This window comes from Cordyceps militaris (genome assembly GCF_000225605.1).
Source record: "Cordyceps militaris CM01 unplaced genomic scaffold CCM_S00010, whole genome shotgun sequence".
In the NCBI taxonomy this organism is placed as follows: Eukaryota; Fungi; Ascomycota; class Sordariomycetes; order Hypocreales; family Cordycipitaceae; genus Cordyceps; species Cordyceps militaris.
Genome location: NW_006271978.1, coordinates 399,086 through 416,354, shown reverse-complemented (window position 1 = coordinate 416,354; position 17,269 = coordinate 399,086). Strand labels below are relative to the sequence as shown.

The window sequence follows — 17,269 nt, the reverse complement described above, 5'->3', positions numbered from 1 at the left end:
CGTGGTGGCTCCCTCTAATAGCTCATCCTTCTTGGCACCTCGGAGCTGAATTGTCGGAGAAGCAGCCAACGGAGAGTGAATGCACTGGCTAGGGCTGATCGGGTTGTGGGTGTGGCTTTTTCCCACAAAAAAGAGCCCATCATTGACCGCTCGGCGCGGGTGGTTGGGCGAGGCTTGTCACGCGACGGCTGTCTTGGTGGTCTGGAACCGTCCAGCCGCCCGGTCACAAGGTCTGCGTTGTTATAGTCTAGTGTATCCGTACTATTGAGCTGTTTGGTAAAACAATGTGAATTATTACTGCCGTTTGTGCTAGCAATGACTTGGGGCTTGTTGGCGCTCTGAAAACGAAGAGGTGGTACCTGGAAGTAAAGTTGACGCCGCGCACACGCGCTGAGGGAAACGGACGGACGAGGCCCCTTGGCGTTGGCGCAAAAGGCAAGACTTTGCTTGACCTTTGCCAGACTCATTAAAGTATATAAAATTCATTGGTTGTAAAGAGTACAGAGTACAAAGTACAAAGCGACAACACAGTGAAGGGTCCTGCCAAGAACCAGCGCGCGTTGTACCATGCGGTGAAGTTACAGAGGAAAACGCTCTAGGCACATGAGCAAAAAAAGAAAGCCGCCTCGATGACCCTAACTACCTGGTTTTAGCGTGGTCATGGTGTGAGGGAATAGAGCCTGTCATCCCGAGGCTATTGGGTGGGATGTGCCTGTCTCACCGTAGAAAAGGCTTGGCCTAAAAAAAAGCCAAGCCTAATACTATGGACATTTGGTTTCCCCAAGTCCATCTGTTTGATGTTTTTCCTTGTTCTTTCTTAAACCTCCCCAAATTCTTTCCTTCTCTTTCAACCCTTCTCCCGCCGCATAAAACACTCTGACGCGACGACTAGAGCGTCCAGACGCGAGGAGACGTGCCGATCCTGGGCTTTCTGGAATCCAAGAAAAGGGTGCTACTTTAGCGGTCTGTGGGGAAACCCCGCGGTTCACTTTACACACCCATTCTACCCACGGATAGGTAGAGAGCCGACGAGAAAATCAATCACCGCTTCGATACAAGGGGTGGTTCACTGATGGAATAAGGCGGCTTTTTTTGTCCTTGTTTTTTGCCAAACAGTTCCAAATCCTCTCCTCGTCACGGCCAAAACGTCTTTGCTGACTTTGTTCCCCGCTCCTGGTCTGCTCGTCACGGACACATTTCTTGATGCCGTCTTTATAACAAGCCCGTCCGTCGTCTGCGCAGTCCCCCGACACAACCACCGCCGCAGGGTTTAAAAAAAAAAGACGTTTCCACAAAATACCACCCAAGGAATAACCCTGCCATTCCCTGCTGCAGCCGCCGCGCATAGACTGGCGCCCGCGCACAGCACCATGGTACCGTCACCAACATCGCCAGCCATGCTCGCCCTGCTGCTCGTCGTCGTCCACCCCGTCATCGCCAGCTCCGCGGCGCCCCTGCCAACCCTCCACAACGTGGCACCGCCGGACCGTGACCGCCTCCTCAACCAGCGCGCGCAGGAGCCGTCCGGCCCGTACACGCCGCTCGTCACGCCCGCGCCCTCGGCCGTCCCCGACGACGTCGCCCTGCAGAACCAGGGCTTCCGCCAGGAGACGTACTACACCTGCATGACGGCTGCCAGCGGCCGCGAGCACTGCGGCTGGCACACGCCCCTCCTCAAGCAGCCCAAGCAGGGCAGCGGCGTCGCCGCCGCCCCGGGGCCCCCGACGGATACCCGCGTCGTCGTGGCTGTCGTGGCCGCCCTGGCTGGCCTCTTTGCTGTCGGCATGATGTGAAGGAGGACACTCGCCTATTTTTTCCTTTTTTTTTTCATTTTTTTTTTTTTTGGCATTCCGGCGCATATTTTGGTATCAACACCGCGGCTCTTTGGCAACGACAGCTGGACTGCATACCGCCAATGAGGTGACGACGACGACGACATGTGATGATGATTACGACGGGGTTTTGTTTTTTCTCGGGTTAGCACTTGCTCTTAGTAGAGAGCTGTTTGTTTTTATAAGGCGTTTTGGGAGGATTTCATGTCGGGGACCGGACATGTACCAGAGATACCACACCATTCGTTACGAGTGCGCATTTACGCCTTACTGCCAACTATAGCAATACATTTGATTTGACATTTTTGCACTCATGCCATCTTCGCGGCTCTGTACTGCACCAGAGGCTTCTTGACCATGATGTCCGACTTCTTCATCGATATCCGCGGTCGTGCCTGTAGATCTGAACGGGAGGTACTTGACCCCCTTGAGAGTCGATATGCCTCTCTTCCGCGGCTATGCGTTACGCATCATCTCACACCTCATTTCAGGAACCATTGGTAATTAAAACTTTTTTTTGGCAGAAACCCCCAAAACACCATTTGATTCATGCTAGTGAATTGAGAAGTGGTAGAAAGGCTGCTTCCAACTCTCTATCCGATTTTTTGCGTCTTCCTCATCATGCTCCTCGTTCTCTTTGTTATTCCCCCCCAATCGTCACGACATGGATGAGTTTAAAAAAAGACAAAGGAAAAAAAAAGCAACAAGTTTTTTTGCTCCTTGGTACTTGGCCAGAAATTTCCACACAAAAGACCTGAAAACAATGTACCAGCGCCAGTCCCTCCTCCTTGCAAGAGGGCGCTTCCCCCAGTGGTAGAAAATTTCGGAGGAGGAAACAGAGAGGTGCTGCTCAGTCGGACGGAGCCGAACCGCATCGTCGGTGTGCACGCACACGGCGCATGCCCTCTTGCATCCCGGTTTGTTACAGAGAATGCGCTTATTTCTTGTCCTTCTTGGCCTTGACACCCTTGACCTTCGCCGTACCACGGAGCTTCTTTAGACGGTTCTTGCGCTGCTTGCCTGCGGGGTTGTTAGCATCTCACATCCTGCCAGAACGAGCCAGTGGGTATGGTAAAGACGATTCGAGACCGACACCAAATAACCCGCGACCAACGAAGAAAGGAATTCCACATACGCTGCTGCTTGGAGGCACGCTCAGGCTTGGTGGCCTTGCCGACACGGATCAGGCGGTAGCGGGGCTCGAACTTCTGCATGGCCTCGGGGGAGTCGTAGACCAGGGCGAAGCCGGTGGTCTTGCCACCACCGTATTGGCTGCGGAGGCCAAAGACGGAGATCTGCTCCTTCTGGGCCTTGTACATGCCGCCGAGCTTCTCGGACAGCTCATCCTTGGAGATACCAGCACGGCCGGGGTGGAGGATATCACTGGCCAGACGTTAGCAGCCGCGCACAAAATGCGTCATGTGTAGGATGCCGTCAGGCCGGCGCGATAGAAGAAGAATTTCAGTGATTCGATGAGATGGGACGATGCTTGGCGTGATGCGGCATGCGATATCCGTTGTTGGCCTACTGTCGAATTGGTGTCCATCTTGCGAACCACAGTTTTGTTGATGGACCGATTGGCCAGTCACATCAACACGTATGCAGCCGCAAAGACAATGCCAAGTCCGGGCTTCTCGCCTTCATCGTTTCCGACATATCGCATGGCCGTTGCCGTCGTATCTCGAGTACCGAAAAATTCTTCTCCTGGTTCGCGCCGCGGTCTGGCATCCCAACAATCCGGCATGCAACAGGGGTGCGGGTAAAAACTCACACGACCATCTGCTTACGGCCCAGCAGAGGGTTGCGGATGAACTTGCGGGTGCGAAGCGTCACGGGGCTGTCGTTGTCCGCCATGGTTGCTGATTGTCGATGGGTTGTGGTGAGGGAGAGGAAAAGGCGTTGCCAATGTACAGACCGTGGATATGAGGGCTAGCACCAGGCGTCGCACGCACGCACGCACACACCCAAGGCCCTCTGTCAAATTTTTGGCCCGCCCACGGTCGCTTAACTGGGTCCAACCCTAAGAGTTCGCGGCAAGTCACGTGAATCTCTTAACTTTTTGCCCCGCCTTAACCTCAAAGTAGGGTGGGTGTTGAACAGTGACGATCTCCACCATCGACGACACCCCTGCTAGCAAAAATTGAGACAAACACCAGCTTGATTCTTGATTCATGGAGTCGACATGGCGCGCTGGCAGGCTTCTGTGGACAAATTCTGCTATCAGTATCTGCAATTAGAAGCCGAGCCAAGTCTGCCACCGGCCGAACTTCTCAAGTTGCCTGACGCACAAGAGACCCTCTATGAGAGAGCATTCGCCGACAGTCTACCATACCTGCCACCACAACGCTATCGGTTACGCGTGCTCAAGGCCCTGGTAGCAGCCATTGAAAACAGCATCGACGACTGGGAGCAGTATGTAAGTTGCTTTCCACCACAGGCGCACCGCACAGCAACAGTTTCAGACTTGGCCAAACCACGCATCCGTAGACACAGAGCAGCGTCTGATACTCGTTCCCTCTTCTCTCGTAGGCGCTTTCTGATAACCTCATGTCGGCCCTGACGACGCTGCTCGCCACGCCGCTGCCATGCGAGATTTACGCGGCGCAGCAGAAATGCTACGTTACCTACAAGCTGTCGCTGCTGCCGCCCGCCGTGCCACCGCCGACATTGACACTGCTTGAGAACCGCACCCTTATTTCCGCCGGTGGCACCACGGGCCTGCGGACGTGGGAGGCGGCGCTGCACCTAGGCCAGTTCTTGTGCGAGCGGCCGGCCCTGGTGCGCGGCAAGCGGGTGCTGGAGCTCGGCACCGGCACCGGCTACCTGTCCCTCCTGTGCGCGCGGCACCTGGGCTCCTCGCACGTCGTGGCGTCGGACGGCTCCGATGAGGTCCTCGGTAACCTCCCGAACAACTTCTTCCTCAATGGCCTGCAGGACGCGTCGGCGCAAATCGCGGCCATGAAACTCATCTGGGGGCACGCGCTCGTCGGGGGCGAGGAGCTGCGGTGGAACGGCGGCCGTGCCGTGGACGTGGTGCTCGGCGCGGACATTACGTACGACAACAACGTGATACATTCACTGGTGGCGACACTGGTGGATATTTTCGCGCTGTATCCGAGCGTTGAGGTCTACATTGCGGCGACGAAGCGCAATCATGCGACATTTGAGGTGTTTCTGGATGCGTGCCGGGCGATTCAGCTGTCCGTAGAGGATCTACATTATAGCGTGACCCCGCGAGAGGAGCAAACTGGTCCATTTTACAATGATCAGGTGGAAATCCAGGCGTATAAGATAAATAATGTAGCATGATACAAATGCCTTGACGATTGGCCCACGACACTACGGAGGAGATGGTGATTGACCAGACCAACCCACCTGCGGAGCCGACTTAAAGAAAAGCACAGCGCATGTTGCGGTTTGAGCGTTTGTGACTGTGGCTTACGGGGTCTAGGATCACTGTGCAAGTCCATCAATGCGAAAACGTAGAGGAAACCCGTAGCACCCGTACTGGGATGCGGAACGTTTCCACTCGAGAGATGCGACAATGCTCTGCCGTCCCGTGTTGTCCGGTGCGGGGTCCGTCCGACGTTGCAGCAAACTGTAAGCAAAAGAGCCGTGAAAGCCGAAGCAATGCGCTGTCATTTGTCTCTTCTTTTTACAAGATGAATACCGTGTTGCCAATGTGGCCATGTGAACATGCCGGCAGTCGCTCTGCACGCCGCCTGCAAGCACAAGGTTTGGAAGAACAGCAACGTTGGCGCAAGCATGCAAGCCTGACGGACGGCGCTGGGCTGGGTAGGAGGAGGAGGCGGTGAATGCACGACAACCACGTGTGCGTTGGATGCAGCGCGGCGGCGGCGGCGAGCGTACGACGACGACGATCAATTGCTGGGAGGAACGAAGCATGAAGAGAGGTGTGTGTTACCTCTTGAGGCCGGGAGAAGATCAGTTGCCGCGATCGTTCCATCGGTGGATGCAGGATCCCAGTTCCTGAAGATGACTGCAAGGTTGGGCGGATCACCAACAGCTGCAAACCATGTGGTTGGTAATCCGAAGCATCCAGAAATCCCCTCTGTTTCCATTTCCTTTCTGCCGGATTGTTGACGCCGTGTCTGGAACCTCTTCGTAATGATGGAGTTGGCAGCACTGCCACGCGTTGTTCTCGATTGTCTTGGCTAGTGACAGCGGGAGGCGGCTTTTAGCTGGAATTAGCTGCAGTGCGGCGTATGGGCGTTTTTATGGCCTCATTGTGTCCAGTACTCATTGTCGAGCAGTCAGACTTGAAGCGAGCGAGTGGCAATGTGCCTTGGTTTCGCAAAGAGCGCCACACACCACCACGACAATGGAGCGTGTGCGTGGCGCAACATGATAGAAGGACCGTTTGGATAACTTCCGCATCTGCCATTGGCGATACTCTATCAACTTTCCCATTGTCGTTTAGTATTTAAGGTATTATGGCGAGAGCTCGGGCCCCAAGGTCAGGTACCAACGCAGCACTGGCCGGCGGCTGCTGATAACTAGGCGTGATGCAGCTCTCTACATAAATTCTCGCACCTCGTGTCAGGGACGGATTGGATATTGGACAAGTTTTCTCCTCAGAAGCGGCTGTCGCCTGTGTACTATTACCCCAATTTTGGCCCAATATCGCCCCCTTTCCTGCCGGCTGCACAGAAGCCCGGGGCTAACTAGTTAGTTAGGTAACGGTACAGTGGTATTGATTACGGATTACGACAGGCGGCACGAAAAGAGGATTTTGGGTGGGCGTGCGTTTTGCTCGTTTCTGCTGTTCTTGGACATGGTCGATGGAACCCCAAAGGTTCGAGACCGTTCGCCAGGCGCCGAACCCCTGCAACAAGAGCCATGGAGGTGCCCGCGGCCGAGTCTGGGCGGCCGGCGCGGGTTGTGGGAATGCGGGTTGGGTCAGTACCGGTACTTGCGTTTTGGCTGTGCCCATCACCAATGAAACTGGTAACTAACGGTCTACTCCGTATTACCAGGGCGAGATAGCTAGCAGCTATTAATACCAGCGGAAGCAGGGGGGAATTTGCATCGCAACTTGTTGAACTTGGTCGCCGTGCAATTGAAATTGGCCCATTTCGATGCGAATTGCTCCCGGGCAATTGATTGATATCATCCTCGTTTGCGTCGTCGGGCCTTGCCGTCACGAATGGCAGTTGTCCTGCGCATTGAAAGCTTGGGCGGACGGCGCTGACAAGGACGGGGGTGCTGGTGTCACGCCACAATATGGCTTGGTGGTGTGTGCCATTCTTCCTTTTTCGTTGTGCTTGTTTCTCGCTTGCCTCCATCGATCGTGATGCGAGCTGGTGGTGACCGTCTTGGGCGCACAAAAAAGCAACGACTGTGGCAGTGTGGTCCCCCAGCTCCCAGCTCCCAGCTGCCGGAGAGGCGGTTGAGGGAGGGGGGTTTACAGCGGACTTGGGCGCCAAAAACGCACCACCTGTCATTCTCAGCCGTCTTGGTGCAGCCCCGCCTGGGGGGGAGATTTTGTCACTGGGATAACGATATTGGATGCCAAATGGTCCTTTTGTTGCGCTGACAGATTTTTGATTACGGCCAAACACGACTTGTGCTTCGTGCGGCACGCACGTAATCCACGGGGGAACACATGGCCGACGTCTGTGTCGTCTACTGGACAACCACTATCCCAGCAACTCTGACCGCCGTTCAAGGGCAGCTCCGTGCCAGTTGCTACTAGTACGCCAAGGGCGATTAAGACAGCCCTGCCCAAGCGAACCTTTTGAAGAAAGAAAAAAAGACAAAAAAAAGAAAACTACCAGAATATCTGTGTCTGTGCTCATGACACTGTCATTATGGCCACTGGGAAGCACGGATTCTGTACTCCGTCCTTCAGTTCTCAGCTTCTCACCAACCAGTCGCACGCCCACTCACACGGACGCTTTCCATCCACACCTCTAACCTCCAAACTACTTTGCTTGCACTGACCTGCACTTGTTTTTTTTTTAACACTTCAGAATCTTAGCCTTGTTCTTAGGCCCAGTGATTAGTTGCATTCTGAGGTGTGTGCTTTTTCGACTGGCGCTTCAGCCACTATCTAATTAGGCCATAGCCTGTACAGGTACTAATAACCCGCCCCTCTTCTGGCCACACCCTCTCGCGTTCTGTAGGTAGAAAAGACCTGCATCTGCGCACGCAGGCGACGAGATTCAAAGGCATGGGAAACCAAAATTTTTCTCTCGCCACTTGTGCAATTCATGTATCACGTGTTGCCAAAAAATCTCTTATCCGTCTTGCCAGACCAACCCCGTGTCTTGCAAACTGCCGATCGTGCCTCAATCACAAACGTCACCATTACCATCTCTTCCCCAAGCGCCCACCACCCTTATCCGCATCCTCAGCCACAGCGTGCTGTCTACAGGGGGAAATTAGTGACACTCCCCGCCCGCCCCGGATATCCCAACCGGTTTCCTGACCAGTCAACCAGTTTTAATCACTGGCGCGCCTCTGACCAAACTCAAATTCTACCTTTTTCACCCGTTCTTGCCCTCTACTTGTTATTTATCTTCTCCTCGACAGCCTTGCTTCCCAAGGTCTACCAACTCTCATCAATCCTTCACTTCTTCTATCAACAAGTCAACACCTCTACCTACCTCTGCCAATCGCCTACAAACGAGAAGCCTCCGATGGTCCGTCACGGTTGTCATCACATCTTCCACGCACCAATTCCATACGCCTAGTTTCCCACACAACGCCGTTGCCATGGCCGGCCCTCACAACTACACTTTTGCCATGCAAAAGTACCTGCTTCTGCAAGAGCAGCACGCTGAGCTCAGCACCCACCTCGAGCAGATTCGTCCGCGCCAGTCGTCCCTCTGCAGCGCCGCCTCCACCGTCTCGTCGCCCGACACCTCCCCTAACCGCGCCGAGCCCTCGCTCGCGAATCACGTCACGAGATGTTCGCCGCGCCAGAGGTCCCGCAACGGCCAGGCGCGCTGCTCCGGCTGGTCCGCCGACGGCCGCCGCGGCTCCGCTGTCCTCGACACCATCCCCGACGAGGAGACGTTGCAGACCATCTCCGCCGAGGAGCGCCGCCTCTTTGACGTCAACGAGAGCATCAAGCGCGCCCTGACCGAGATGCTCAACTGCGACATTGTCCGCGCCGACAGCTCCATACGCATGTGGACGCAGACACGCCTCATGGAGGCCGAGAAGGAGCTGCGCTCTGGCCGTCGCCGTCGCTGCTCTCCCTGCCGAGATTAATCGTCCATGATCAATACCCATACCCTCAAAACAATACTCGGCATTTCTTCGCCAACGGATGACTATCCGCCCCTAAAATTGTACTAGTACTTTTCATGCATTGCTCGATTCGGCGTTACTGGGACACATCTGCCATGCACTCTGTGACAGAGCTTGGGCATACAATACTTGCACAGCGAAATCCTTTCATTTTCTCTTCTTCTTCTTGTCTTGGTTCGGGCATCGTTCAGCTGGATCAGTACGATCCAAATTACCCTTTATTTTGTTTATAATTCTGGCCGGCCTCACGCCGCGGTTGTAACTGCAACAGCAAGGCCGAGCCGCAACTAGGTAGACTGCTAAATGACCAAGTCACCATTTTGCTCCATAAGAAACCACCTGCGTACCAATAAGCCTTTAAACCAATTCTCTCAAGAACACAGTAGAAGGTACAGAGTGATCAGCCCTATGGAATGCAATTGAAACCTTGTCGCGATGTATAGGTACTATTAGGTGGCAACTACTAGTTACTAAACAATAGTTCACTAGTTAATTCGCTTCTAGCCAGTCAAGCAGTTTCGATGGCGCCTTGTTTGCTGGTGTGGAGCCATCGACCGGGTGGGGCCATGAGCTTTCCGAAAATGGCAACACGCCAAAAAAAAAGGTGATGGCTGAACTTCGGCCCATGTCCTCCATCCTCTGACGTCGCGATACCACGGCTTCTGTTACGTCCAGTCATTGTTTGCTCGTCGCGGCACCAGTTCCGTCGCCAGCCATTCCATGCACCTGTGCGTTTTCTGCTTGAGAGACCAGTCTACACCCTTCCTAGAAACGCCGCAAACAATAGAGGACGCACGAAAGTGCCACAATGTCGGTTCTCCTCGAGACGACCGTTGGCGACATTGTCATCGACCTGCTCGTTGAGCACGCGCCCAAGCTCTGCGAAAAGTAAGTGCCAAACCTCCAACATGACCGTATTGTATGCAGTATTAACAAGTCAGCTTCCTTAAACTCTGCAAAACCAAGTACTACAACTTTGCCCCCGTCCACTCCGTCCAAAAGAACTTTTCCTTCCAGACTGGCGATCCCCTCGGCCCCCTCTCGACAGCCTCCGATGGCGGTTCCTCAATATGGGGTAACATATCCCGCGACCCCCGCGACCGCACCTTTTCCGCCTTATTCCACCCGAAGCTCAAGCACCTCGAGCGCGGCACCGTCAGCATGGCAACGGCCCCATCCACGACGGACCCAGATATCCGCGTGGCCGGCTCCCAGTTCATCATCACCCTCGGCGAGGACACAGACTTTTTAGACGGCAAGGCCGCCATCTTTGGCAAGGTCGTCGAGGGATTTGATGCTCTGGAAAAGATCAATAATGCCATTGTCGATGACAAGGGCTACCCGCTGGTCGACATTCGCATAAAGCACACCGTCATCCTCGACGATCCGTACCCGGACCCCAATGGTCTCCGCGAACCGAGCGCTAGCCCCCCACCATCAGATCAGCAGCTTAAGACGGTGCGAATTGCTGACGAGGCCGCGCTGCACCAAGATGATGGCGTCGACGAAGAGACGCTCGAGCGCAAGAGACGCTCGCGCGAGGCAAATGCGCAGGCGCTCACTCTGGAAATGATGGGTGACTTGCCGTTTGCAGAGGTCAGGCCACCAGAGAATGTTCTCTTCGTAGCCAAGCTGAATCCCGTGACGGCCGACGAGGACCTTGAGCTCATCTTTGGACGCTTTGGCAAGATTCTCAGCTGCGAAGTTATCCGCGATGCTAAAACACAAGACTCACTTCAATATGCCTTTATCGAGTATGACGAAAAAGCATCCTGCGAAGCTGCTTACTTTAAAATGCAGGGTGTCCTCATTGATGATCGCCGCATTCATGTCGACTTTTCACAGAGTGTCAGCCGAATCAGCGATGTCTGGCGAAACAACGCCAACAACAAGCGTAGAGCCAATGCATCCCGCGGCGGATGGGGCGGCGTGGACGAGCTCGAAAAACGCCGGCAGTACAGGAAGGAAGCCGATAGACAGGCGGGTAGGAGCTACGGCATGGTTTATGACAATGAGGAAATGCGCGGCCGTCACGAGCGCGTGGGAGCTGAAGCAGGGCGTCGTCCGGGCGGGGAGGAGGCCGACGAAGCACGTCGGAGTGAGCCCAGGGCAGGCCGAGACCGGGACATGGACTACCGTCGAACAAGCAGAAGTCGAAGCCCGCGCAGGCAAGACCGTAGCCCAGACGGCCGACCCCGAGATCGGGCCAGTGGACGCGACGGCAATGGGCGTAGGAGAGACGAAGACGGCAGAGACTACAACGGCCGGGATCGGGACCAGGATAGACGTCGAGACGACGACCGCAGAGGCTACCAGGGCCGGGATCGGGACCAGGATAGACGTCGAGACGATAAACGTCGAGACGATAGACGGCGGTAGGACGCGGTGGCGGTTTACGAGTGTACCTGCACATCATTTCCTGTTGCAGATAGGCCAAACTACAATAGGCAATCTCGGCGAGAGTTGTCATGACCTAATTCCCTCAACCGAATCAGCTGGACACTGTCGAACAAGATACAATCTACCTGCAACGTCTTGGGGACAAAGAGAGCCTCTTTACTGTGTGACGGGACAATGAAGGACCGGGGCGCTTAGATAGAGCTATTTCCAAACCGTGGGGGTGCACGGCATCAGGTTCACAATGACTCAGCTTAAAAGCAACGGGTCAGATGCAGATATTCCGTGCTTCTGTGGCTTCAAGGCGCGGAGGCTTTCCGAAAGAGCGCTACTGGGAAGCCAAGCCCCCACTGGGTGCGTGTACTAAATCAATTGCCTGCCGCGGCGTCATGTGTAGCGATGTGTATCTGGGTGTACAATGCTGCGTAACCCCGCCGAAGGCAAGAGGGCCTTTGGTCGAGGTGCGATTTTCGTTGGGCTTCAAGGCTTTGATTTGCGCCTGCGGCCGCTGCCTTTGTGCGTTGCACAGGAAGGGTACAAAGGGCCCATCCACGGAGGGCGTGCGTCTTTGTGGTTGGAAAAAGAGGATGGGCATTGATGAGAGTATTGCAGCTATTACGAGCGGGCCGGTCGTGGCTTCCACATGGAAGACGAGTTAGTTACCCGATGGCTGGGGGGAAAGAGACATATCGAGGTGGATTGCGTGGGCTGCAAACGGTTCGTTGATGCTGGGATGGGGCTGTTTCATGCTCGGGAAAGGGGAGCTACGGCGAGATGCCTTTCTGCATGGGATAGATAGAGAGAGGGGGGGAGAAGGCGATGAGGATGAAGCAGCGTGGTACAAAGAAGTCAAGAGACCATGGGCGGTGGAGTCGATGTCGACACGGCTGAGACGTGTGTTGGTGATGCTGGGTGCAAGGTGCTGGCTGGGTGCTGCAAGGCTGAAACCTTTACGAGAGGCCATGGTAGTGTAGTCGCACAATCGCTCTTCGGGCAGGTGTCCTCTCTGGGCGAAGATGTGCGCCGGGGGCGAGGATGCGAGCGACAATGTACAATGTCGTGAGGGGCCGGTGAATGAATGTGTCTTGTTGGCTGTGGCTGAGGACTTGTGCATTGTACAGATTGTACAGATTGTACAGACTGTTCAGGAAAGAGTGTAGCAAGGTTGAGCAAAAGAAGCAGGCGGCGACCCAAATTGGTCGCGGGGCGGCGGGAGCGATTTGTTGCTGCAAGGCTCGCTCTGGCGGCACGTTCGCTAGATGAAGGGGACGCCTTGTTCGTCGCGTACGAGGTAAAAAAGCTCGGCTAGTGGCAGGACGGACCATTGTGCGGCCCTGTCAGTGGTCGGTTGGGCTGGAGGGATCGCGCGTCGTTGTGTTTCCTTTCGGCCTTGTTGTATTTTTAAATGGTGTGGGTTCTTTCTTGTGCGATATGGGGGTTTCAGAAGTGAGAAAGGGAGCGAGATTTGAAGAAAAGCCATGATGCGGAGGAGGGGGAGGAGGGAGTGAGTGAGGCGTCGTCGGCGCACTACTGCGCTCGGTGAAGGAGGCAAGGCTGTTGTTACAGATGCAGCCGAAGAAGAAGAAGAGAGGGGTGGAAAAGAAAATGGGTAGAAGAGGCAAAAGAGACGAAGGGAAGACGACACGTCACGGCTCACGACTTGGGCGCGCGCCGCAGATAGGATGTTGGGAGCGATACACAGGCAGGCACGGCGTGTCGTGTCGGTCAACGGGACATGCTGCCATCCCTGACAGGTTGACAGCGGCGGCTGGACCTCCGGGCGAAGGCTTTTTTTTCTCTCTTCTCTCGTTGCGTTTCTCTTGGGGGCGACATGACGAGGTTTCCCAGGTGAATGAAGAAGCTTGGGTGCAATGACGTGCCTTTGTTCCTGCGATCAAGCGTTCTTTTTTTTTTTTTTTTTTTTTTTGGGGCGGTGACACTTGCTGCAAGGCAAAGGGAACAAAGAAAACGAGGCGAGAGGCAAAATCCGCCCCGACACCCCCTCTCCCGCCGCCGAACCACACTGGCGGTATGGGAAAGAGAAGAATAAAAATTGGCACACGCATCGGTGATGATGCAAGGCGTGGGCAGGGTTTGGCTGTGAGATGGAGAGAGCGGTATGGACTGGACTAGTTTGGATCCGGAAAGGCTGTTGGTAGAACATTGTATACGGAGTACTGTATAGTGGTTTTTTTTTTCTTGTGCAAGGAATTAATCTATCTGAGAGCGAGAATTAGACGCTGTGACACGGAGGACAAGACGGGGAGGGGTGGCAAGGGAAGGGCCTCGCACCCGTCGAGGGGGGGGTCTTGTCTGTTGAGCTGTCATGGTGGCGCGCGTGCTGCTGTAATCCGTAACTACAGGTAGTTAGTGAATATTGAATCATTGTTGGAAATAACTCTGGAGCCGCTCTGCGCGCCGTCCGGCAGGCATCTCGAGCAGCATATGGGGGGAGGGGGGGGGGACAGGAAGAGGCTGGGCTGTGACTTGTGGTGGCTTGTGGCTGACGAGAGAGAGAGAGAGAGAAAGGGCGCCAATCTGTGTGTGCTTTCTACAGAGTACAGTCCAAATCTACCTTGGTGCTGGTGTCAAGGCCGTGTAACGTTGACAAAAAAAGGGCTGAACAAAGGAAAAACATGTGCGTGTGAGTGTGAGTGTGATTGGGGGAGGAGGAGGAGGAGGAGGAGGAGGAAAAGAAAGCTTGGACTTTTTGGGTTGGTTGAGAAATACGAAATACTGCGATGGGAAAGCAAAATGGGTTGTGTAAAAGACGACGGCCAAAAGAACTGGAAATGGAAGAGAGCAAGTTTGAGTTGTGGCTGCTGCTGCTGCTGCACCTAGATTTGACATTTTGCTTATTTTTATATAATTTTATTCCTTCCCTTCTTGTTCCGGGGACTTTTCTTGTCTCATTCCGTGGCGGCGGTGTGTTTGCTGTTTGGGCTTTTTGAGCAACTGCGGCTGATGTCACAATCACAATTGCAGAAGACGTCGCTGACGGGCCTTTTTTCTTCCATGCTTACTTGCTTGTTGCTGATGGAAGGGGGATTTTGGGGGATTTTTTTTCTTCCGATTCCCAGCTAGTTAGTGCCAGGGGGGGGGGGAAGCTTTTTCTTCGTGTGTGAATCATTTTTGTCCCCGTAGACGGCATTACGTGCATGAAAGCAATCAGGAGCGGGGGGGGGGAGAGGGGGCCTCTTTTGACCGCCGATGGGTTATGCAAGGAAACGCACCGGTCTCTTTTTACATCTGACTCAGTGTTGTTTCTGTCGCTTCAAGGGCAGGCAGAGGGCAAGAAACGCTTCGCAAGCAGCGTTTGGTTTTGGGCTGTGGCGCATGCTGAGGGCGTTGCTGGTGGGGGGGACAAGGAAAAAGATGAGAGGGGACCCCCTCCATCTCATCACCGGGGAAGCGCGGAAAGCCAGGGGTTAGCCCATTCTTCAGCAGGTGCCTTTGATCAAGGGTTACGCAAACGAAAAGGCAGACTGGGGGAGAAGAGAGCAAAAAAACAAAACCGGATAACGCATTGGTCGCTGCTTGATTCTCATCATGTCGTCTCGGCAGCGGGAATAAGTTTGTAAAAAAAAAAAAAAAGTTGCCGTAACCAGCAACCAACACGGGGGGAAGGGAAAGACAGAAAGCAACCAAAAATAAAAAAGGGTCTCATTGCAATCAATCTGGGACGTTGGGAAATCTTGATCGGAGAAGCGCGCCCAGCCAGATGGCTGGGACGGTAACGCGGCGGCGCTGGAGTGACAAAAAATGATGTGCATGGCGGGCGCGGGCGTTTCGGTATAGGCGATGGCGACATGTCGAATCCCTGACCATATGCCTCCGGCCCCTCTTTGCCCCCCCCTGTACAGGGCTTGATCTGGCTTTTTTTTACTTTGGCACTTAATCTGGCCAAGAGCGCAGCTGCCGCCGCTAGCTGTTTGAGGGTGAAGGGTTCTTGGTCGAATTCGGGGTTTGCGGCTCCCTTCCCGCCAGGGGGTCCGCAGCTTGGGTCTTTTGGGGTTAATAAAGCTGGGGATTTTTGGCTCCTATTGTTGTTATACCATTGGTCAACTACGGGACCCCCCAAGGTTGTAGGTCATTCTTCACAATCACAGACAATGGCGCAAGTTGTGCTTTTTTGTTTTTTCTTGTTTGCCAGCGGGAAGAAGCGAAATGCCTTTAGGGGGAGGGGGAGGGGGAAGGGTAAAACCCAGATCCGGCTCCCGGTGGCGGCAGGCACAGGCACCAGGAACAACCCAGTGCCGCCGGGGTAGGCGGGAGCAAAAAAGTGTGGCTTGTACGGAGTACATTCCTACAGAAATTCAGAGAACTTTTGAACATGACAATTAGATTCTGCTTATACTCTCGGGTTTAGAAGAGAAACATGAACCGTCCCTGTAATTCCGCGTTGCCGAGAATGGGAAACGAAGGGGAGGGGCGTGTTGCGGAAGAGGGCAAAAAGAGACGCAAAGTGGCAAGAAAACAGGGCTGCCATGCGTCTCTCTTTTTCCTTTGTTCAAACGCTGCGGCTCTCCTCTCCGACTCTTGCTCTCTGGAGCCCATCTCTCTCACGCACGCACTCACTTCATCGCCCACCGCCCCTTCGACCTGTCGTGTTACCCCTCGTCGTTGGAATCGCCGCCGCCGCCGCCGTGTAAGTCGTCCACAACAAACGGGGTGAATTTCTACACACCATGGGCAGAAATTCGTCTCCTGTCTCGTCCCCCTTTTTTTTTTTTTTTTTTTTTGGCTCTCCTTCCCCCCCAAAGGACCGAGAGACAGCGCCAGGGGACAGCAAGAATGAATGAAAGAAAAGGGTTGTACAGATCCATCGACCAGGGTCTGGGGTTGCGCACATACGCGCCGCCGGACGGTGTAAGTGGATAGAGTGCGAGAAAGGCACAACGCTCCCCCCTCCCCTCCCCTCTCTTGTACGCCAAACTCGATCAGCAGCCCAGCGCCAGGGCCAAGTCCTGATTGAGTTATTCTTTTTTATTTATTTATTTTTTCATTAATTTATTTCTTCAATTACACAGCAAGGGGGTGGTCAGTGGGCGGTGGGCCGGAGATCGAGGTGGAGGGACAAACCAAACAGAACAAAAAAGCGGTTGGCACAGGAAAATGCCACACTTACTTGCTTTCCCCCATTGAGCCGTTGCCGTTGCCGTCGCCTTGAAATCGGAACAACGCCGCCACACACACGCGCACACACACACACACAGCAGTGGGAGCCTCACATCCGCCCAATTCTCTCAAAGGAGGAACAAAAAGTATAAGAGTCCCGGGTCCCTGCCGGCCCTTCCCTTCCGTCCGGATACCATCGCCTTCTCTGGAAACAACAGAGACACACACACACACACACACACACACTCGCTCACACTCTCTCACCTGACATCTACGCGCCTAGCATTCACAAAGCGCAAACTCGACATTCTTCTTCTCCAGTTTGTTCTTGTTTCTTTTGCTGAAACCAGACTTCATTCTTTGTTAACCAAGAGCTTACTTGCCCACTTCCATTCCTCGATACTCAACTACCTCTCTCATCTTGAACCTGCTTGATTGATACTGCGCTACTTCTTAGCAAGGCCTCTTTCCGCCCTTCTTACCCGTTTCATCCTTCCGTCTCTCTGTGGGCTGCAGAATCGGTTAGAGGAGCAAACATCGAAACCCCAAAATCGACCCGGTCTCGCAGACACGAGGCCATACACACGCGGGCCAACCCACCCCGCCTTCCTCCCCCCCGAACCCCATCGACATCGCGCACAACC

The 17,269-nt window shown here is 54.4% G+C and overlaps 6 protein-coding genes across 6 annotated transcripts; 3 read left to right on the top strand and 3 right to left on the bottom strand.

Annotated features, from left to right (window-relative positions):
- Nucleotides 1-14: 14 nt before the first annotated feature.
- Nucleotides 15-467, bottom strand: CCM_09650 (uncharacterized protein; the record flags this gene model as incomplete). Its single annotated transcript, XM_006674783.1, has 1 exon — nucleotides 15-467. One exon carries the CDS (start codon nucleotides 465-467, stop codon nucleotides 15-17), a length of 453 nt encoding a protein of 150 aa, XP_006674846.1.
- Nucleotides 468-1,370: 903 nt separating this feature from the next.
- On the top strand, nucleotides 1,371-1,793 carry CCM_09649 (uncharacterized protein; the record flags this gene model as incomplete). The annotated part of the gene is made up of 1 exon (XM_006674782.1): nucleotides 1,371-1,793. The coding sequence occupies one exon, from the start codon at nucleotides 1,371-1,373 to the stop codon at nucleotides 1,791-1,793; it is 423 nt and encodes a 140-aa protein (XP_006674845.1).
- Nucleotides 1,794-2,769: 976 nt separating this feature from the next.
- On the bottom strand, nucleotides 2,770-3,686 carry CCM_09648 (40S ribosomal protein S24; the record flags this gene model as incomplete). The annotated part of the gene is made up of 4 exons (XM_006674781.1): nucleotides 2,770-2,852; nucleotides 2,968-3,215; nucleotides 3,422-3,553; nucleotides 3,604-3,686. 4 exons carry the CDS (start codon nucleotides 3,684-3,686, stop codon nucleotides 2,770-2,772), a joined length of 546 nt encoding a protein of 181 aa, XP_006674844.1.
- Nucleotides 3,687-4,014: 328 nt separating this feature from the next.
- On the top strand, nucleotides 4,015-5,141 carry CCM_09647 (Methyltransferase-16, putative; the record flags this gene model as incomplete). The annotated part of the gene is made up of 2 exons (XM_006674780.1): nucleotides 4,015-4,248; nucleotides 4,362-5,141. 2 exons carry the CDS (start codon nucleotides 4,015-4,017, stop codon nucleotides 5,139-5,141), a joined length of 1,014 nt encoding a protein of 337 aa, XP_006674843.1.
- A 572-nt stretch (nucleotides 5,142-5,713) lies between these two features.
- Nucleotides 5,714-9,294, bottom strand: CCM_09646 (uncharacterized protein; the record flags this gene model as incomplete). The annotated part of the gene is made up of 12 exons (XM_006674779.1): nucleotides 5,714-6,007; nucleotides 6,165-6,254; nucleotides 6,319-6,513; nucleotides 6,562-6,797; nucleotides 6,898-7,323; nucleotides 7,440-7,587; nucleotides 7,743-7,801; nucleotides 7,941-8,053; nucleotides 8,167-8,223; nucleotides 8,363-8,403; nucleotides 8,532-9,143; nucleotides 9,235-9,294. The coding sequence occupies 12 exons, from the start codon at nucleotides 9,292-9,294 to the stop codon at nucleotides 5,714-5,716; spliced, it is 2,331 nt and encodes a 776-aa protein (XP_006674842.1).
- A 624-nt stretch (nucleotides 9,295-9,918) lies between these two features.
- Nucleotides 9,919-11,489, top strand: CCM_09645 (cyclophilin-type peptidyl-prolyl cis-trans isomerase; the record flags this gene model as incomplete). The annotated part of the gene is made up of 2 exons (XM_006674778.1): nucleotides 9,919-9,998; nucleotides 10,052-11,489. The coding sequence occupies 2 exons, from the start codon at nucleotides 9,919-9,921 to the stop codon at nucleotides 11,487-11,489; spliced, it is 1,518 nt and encodes a 505-aa protein (XP_006674841.1).
- Nucleotides 11,490-17,269: the final 5,780 nt, after the last annotated feature.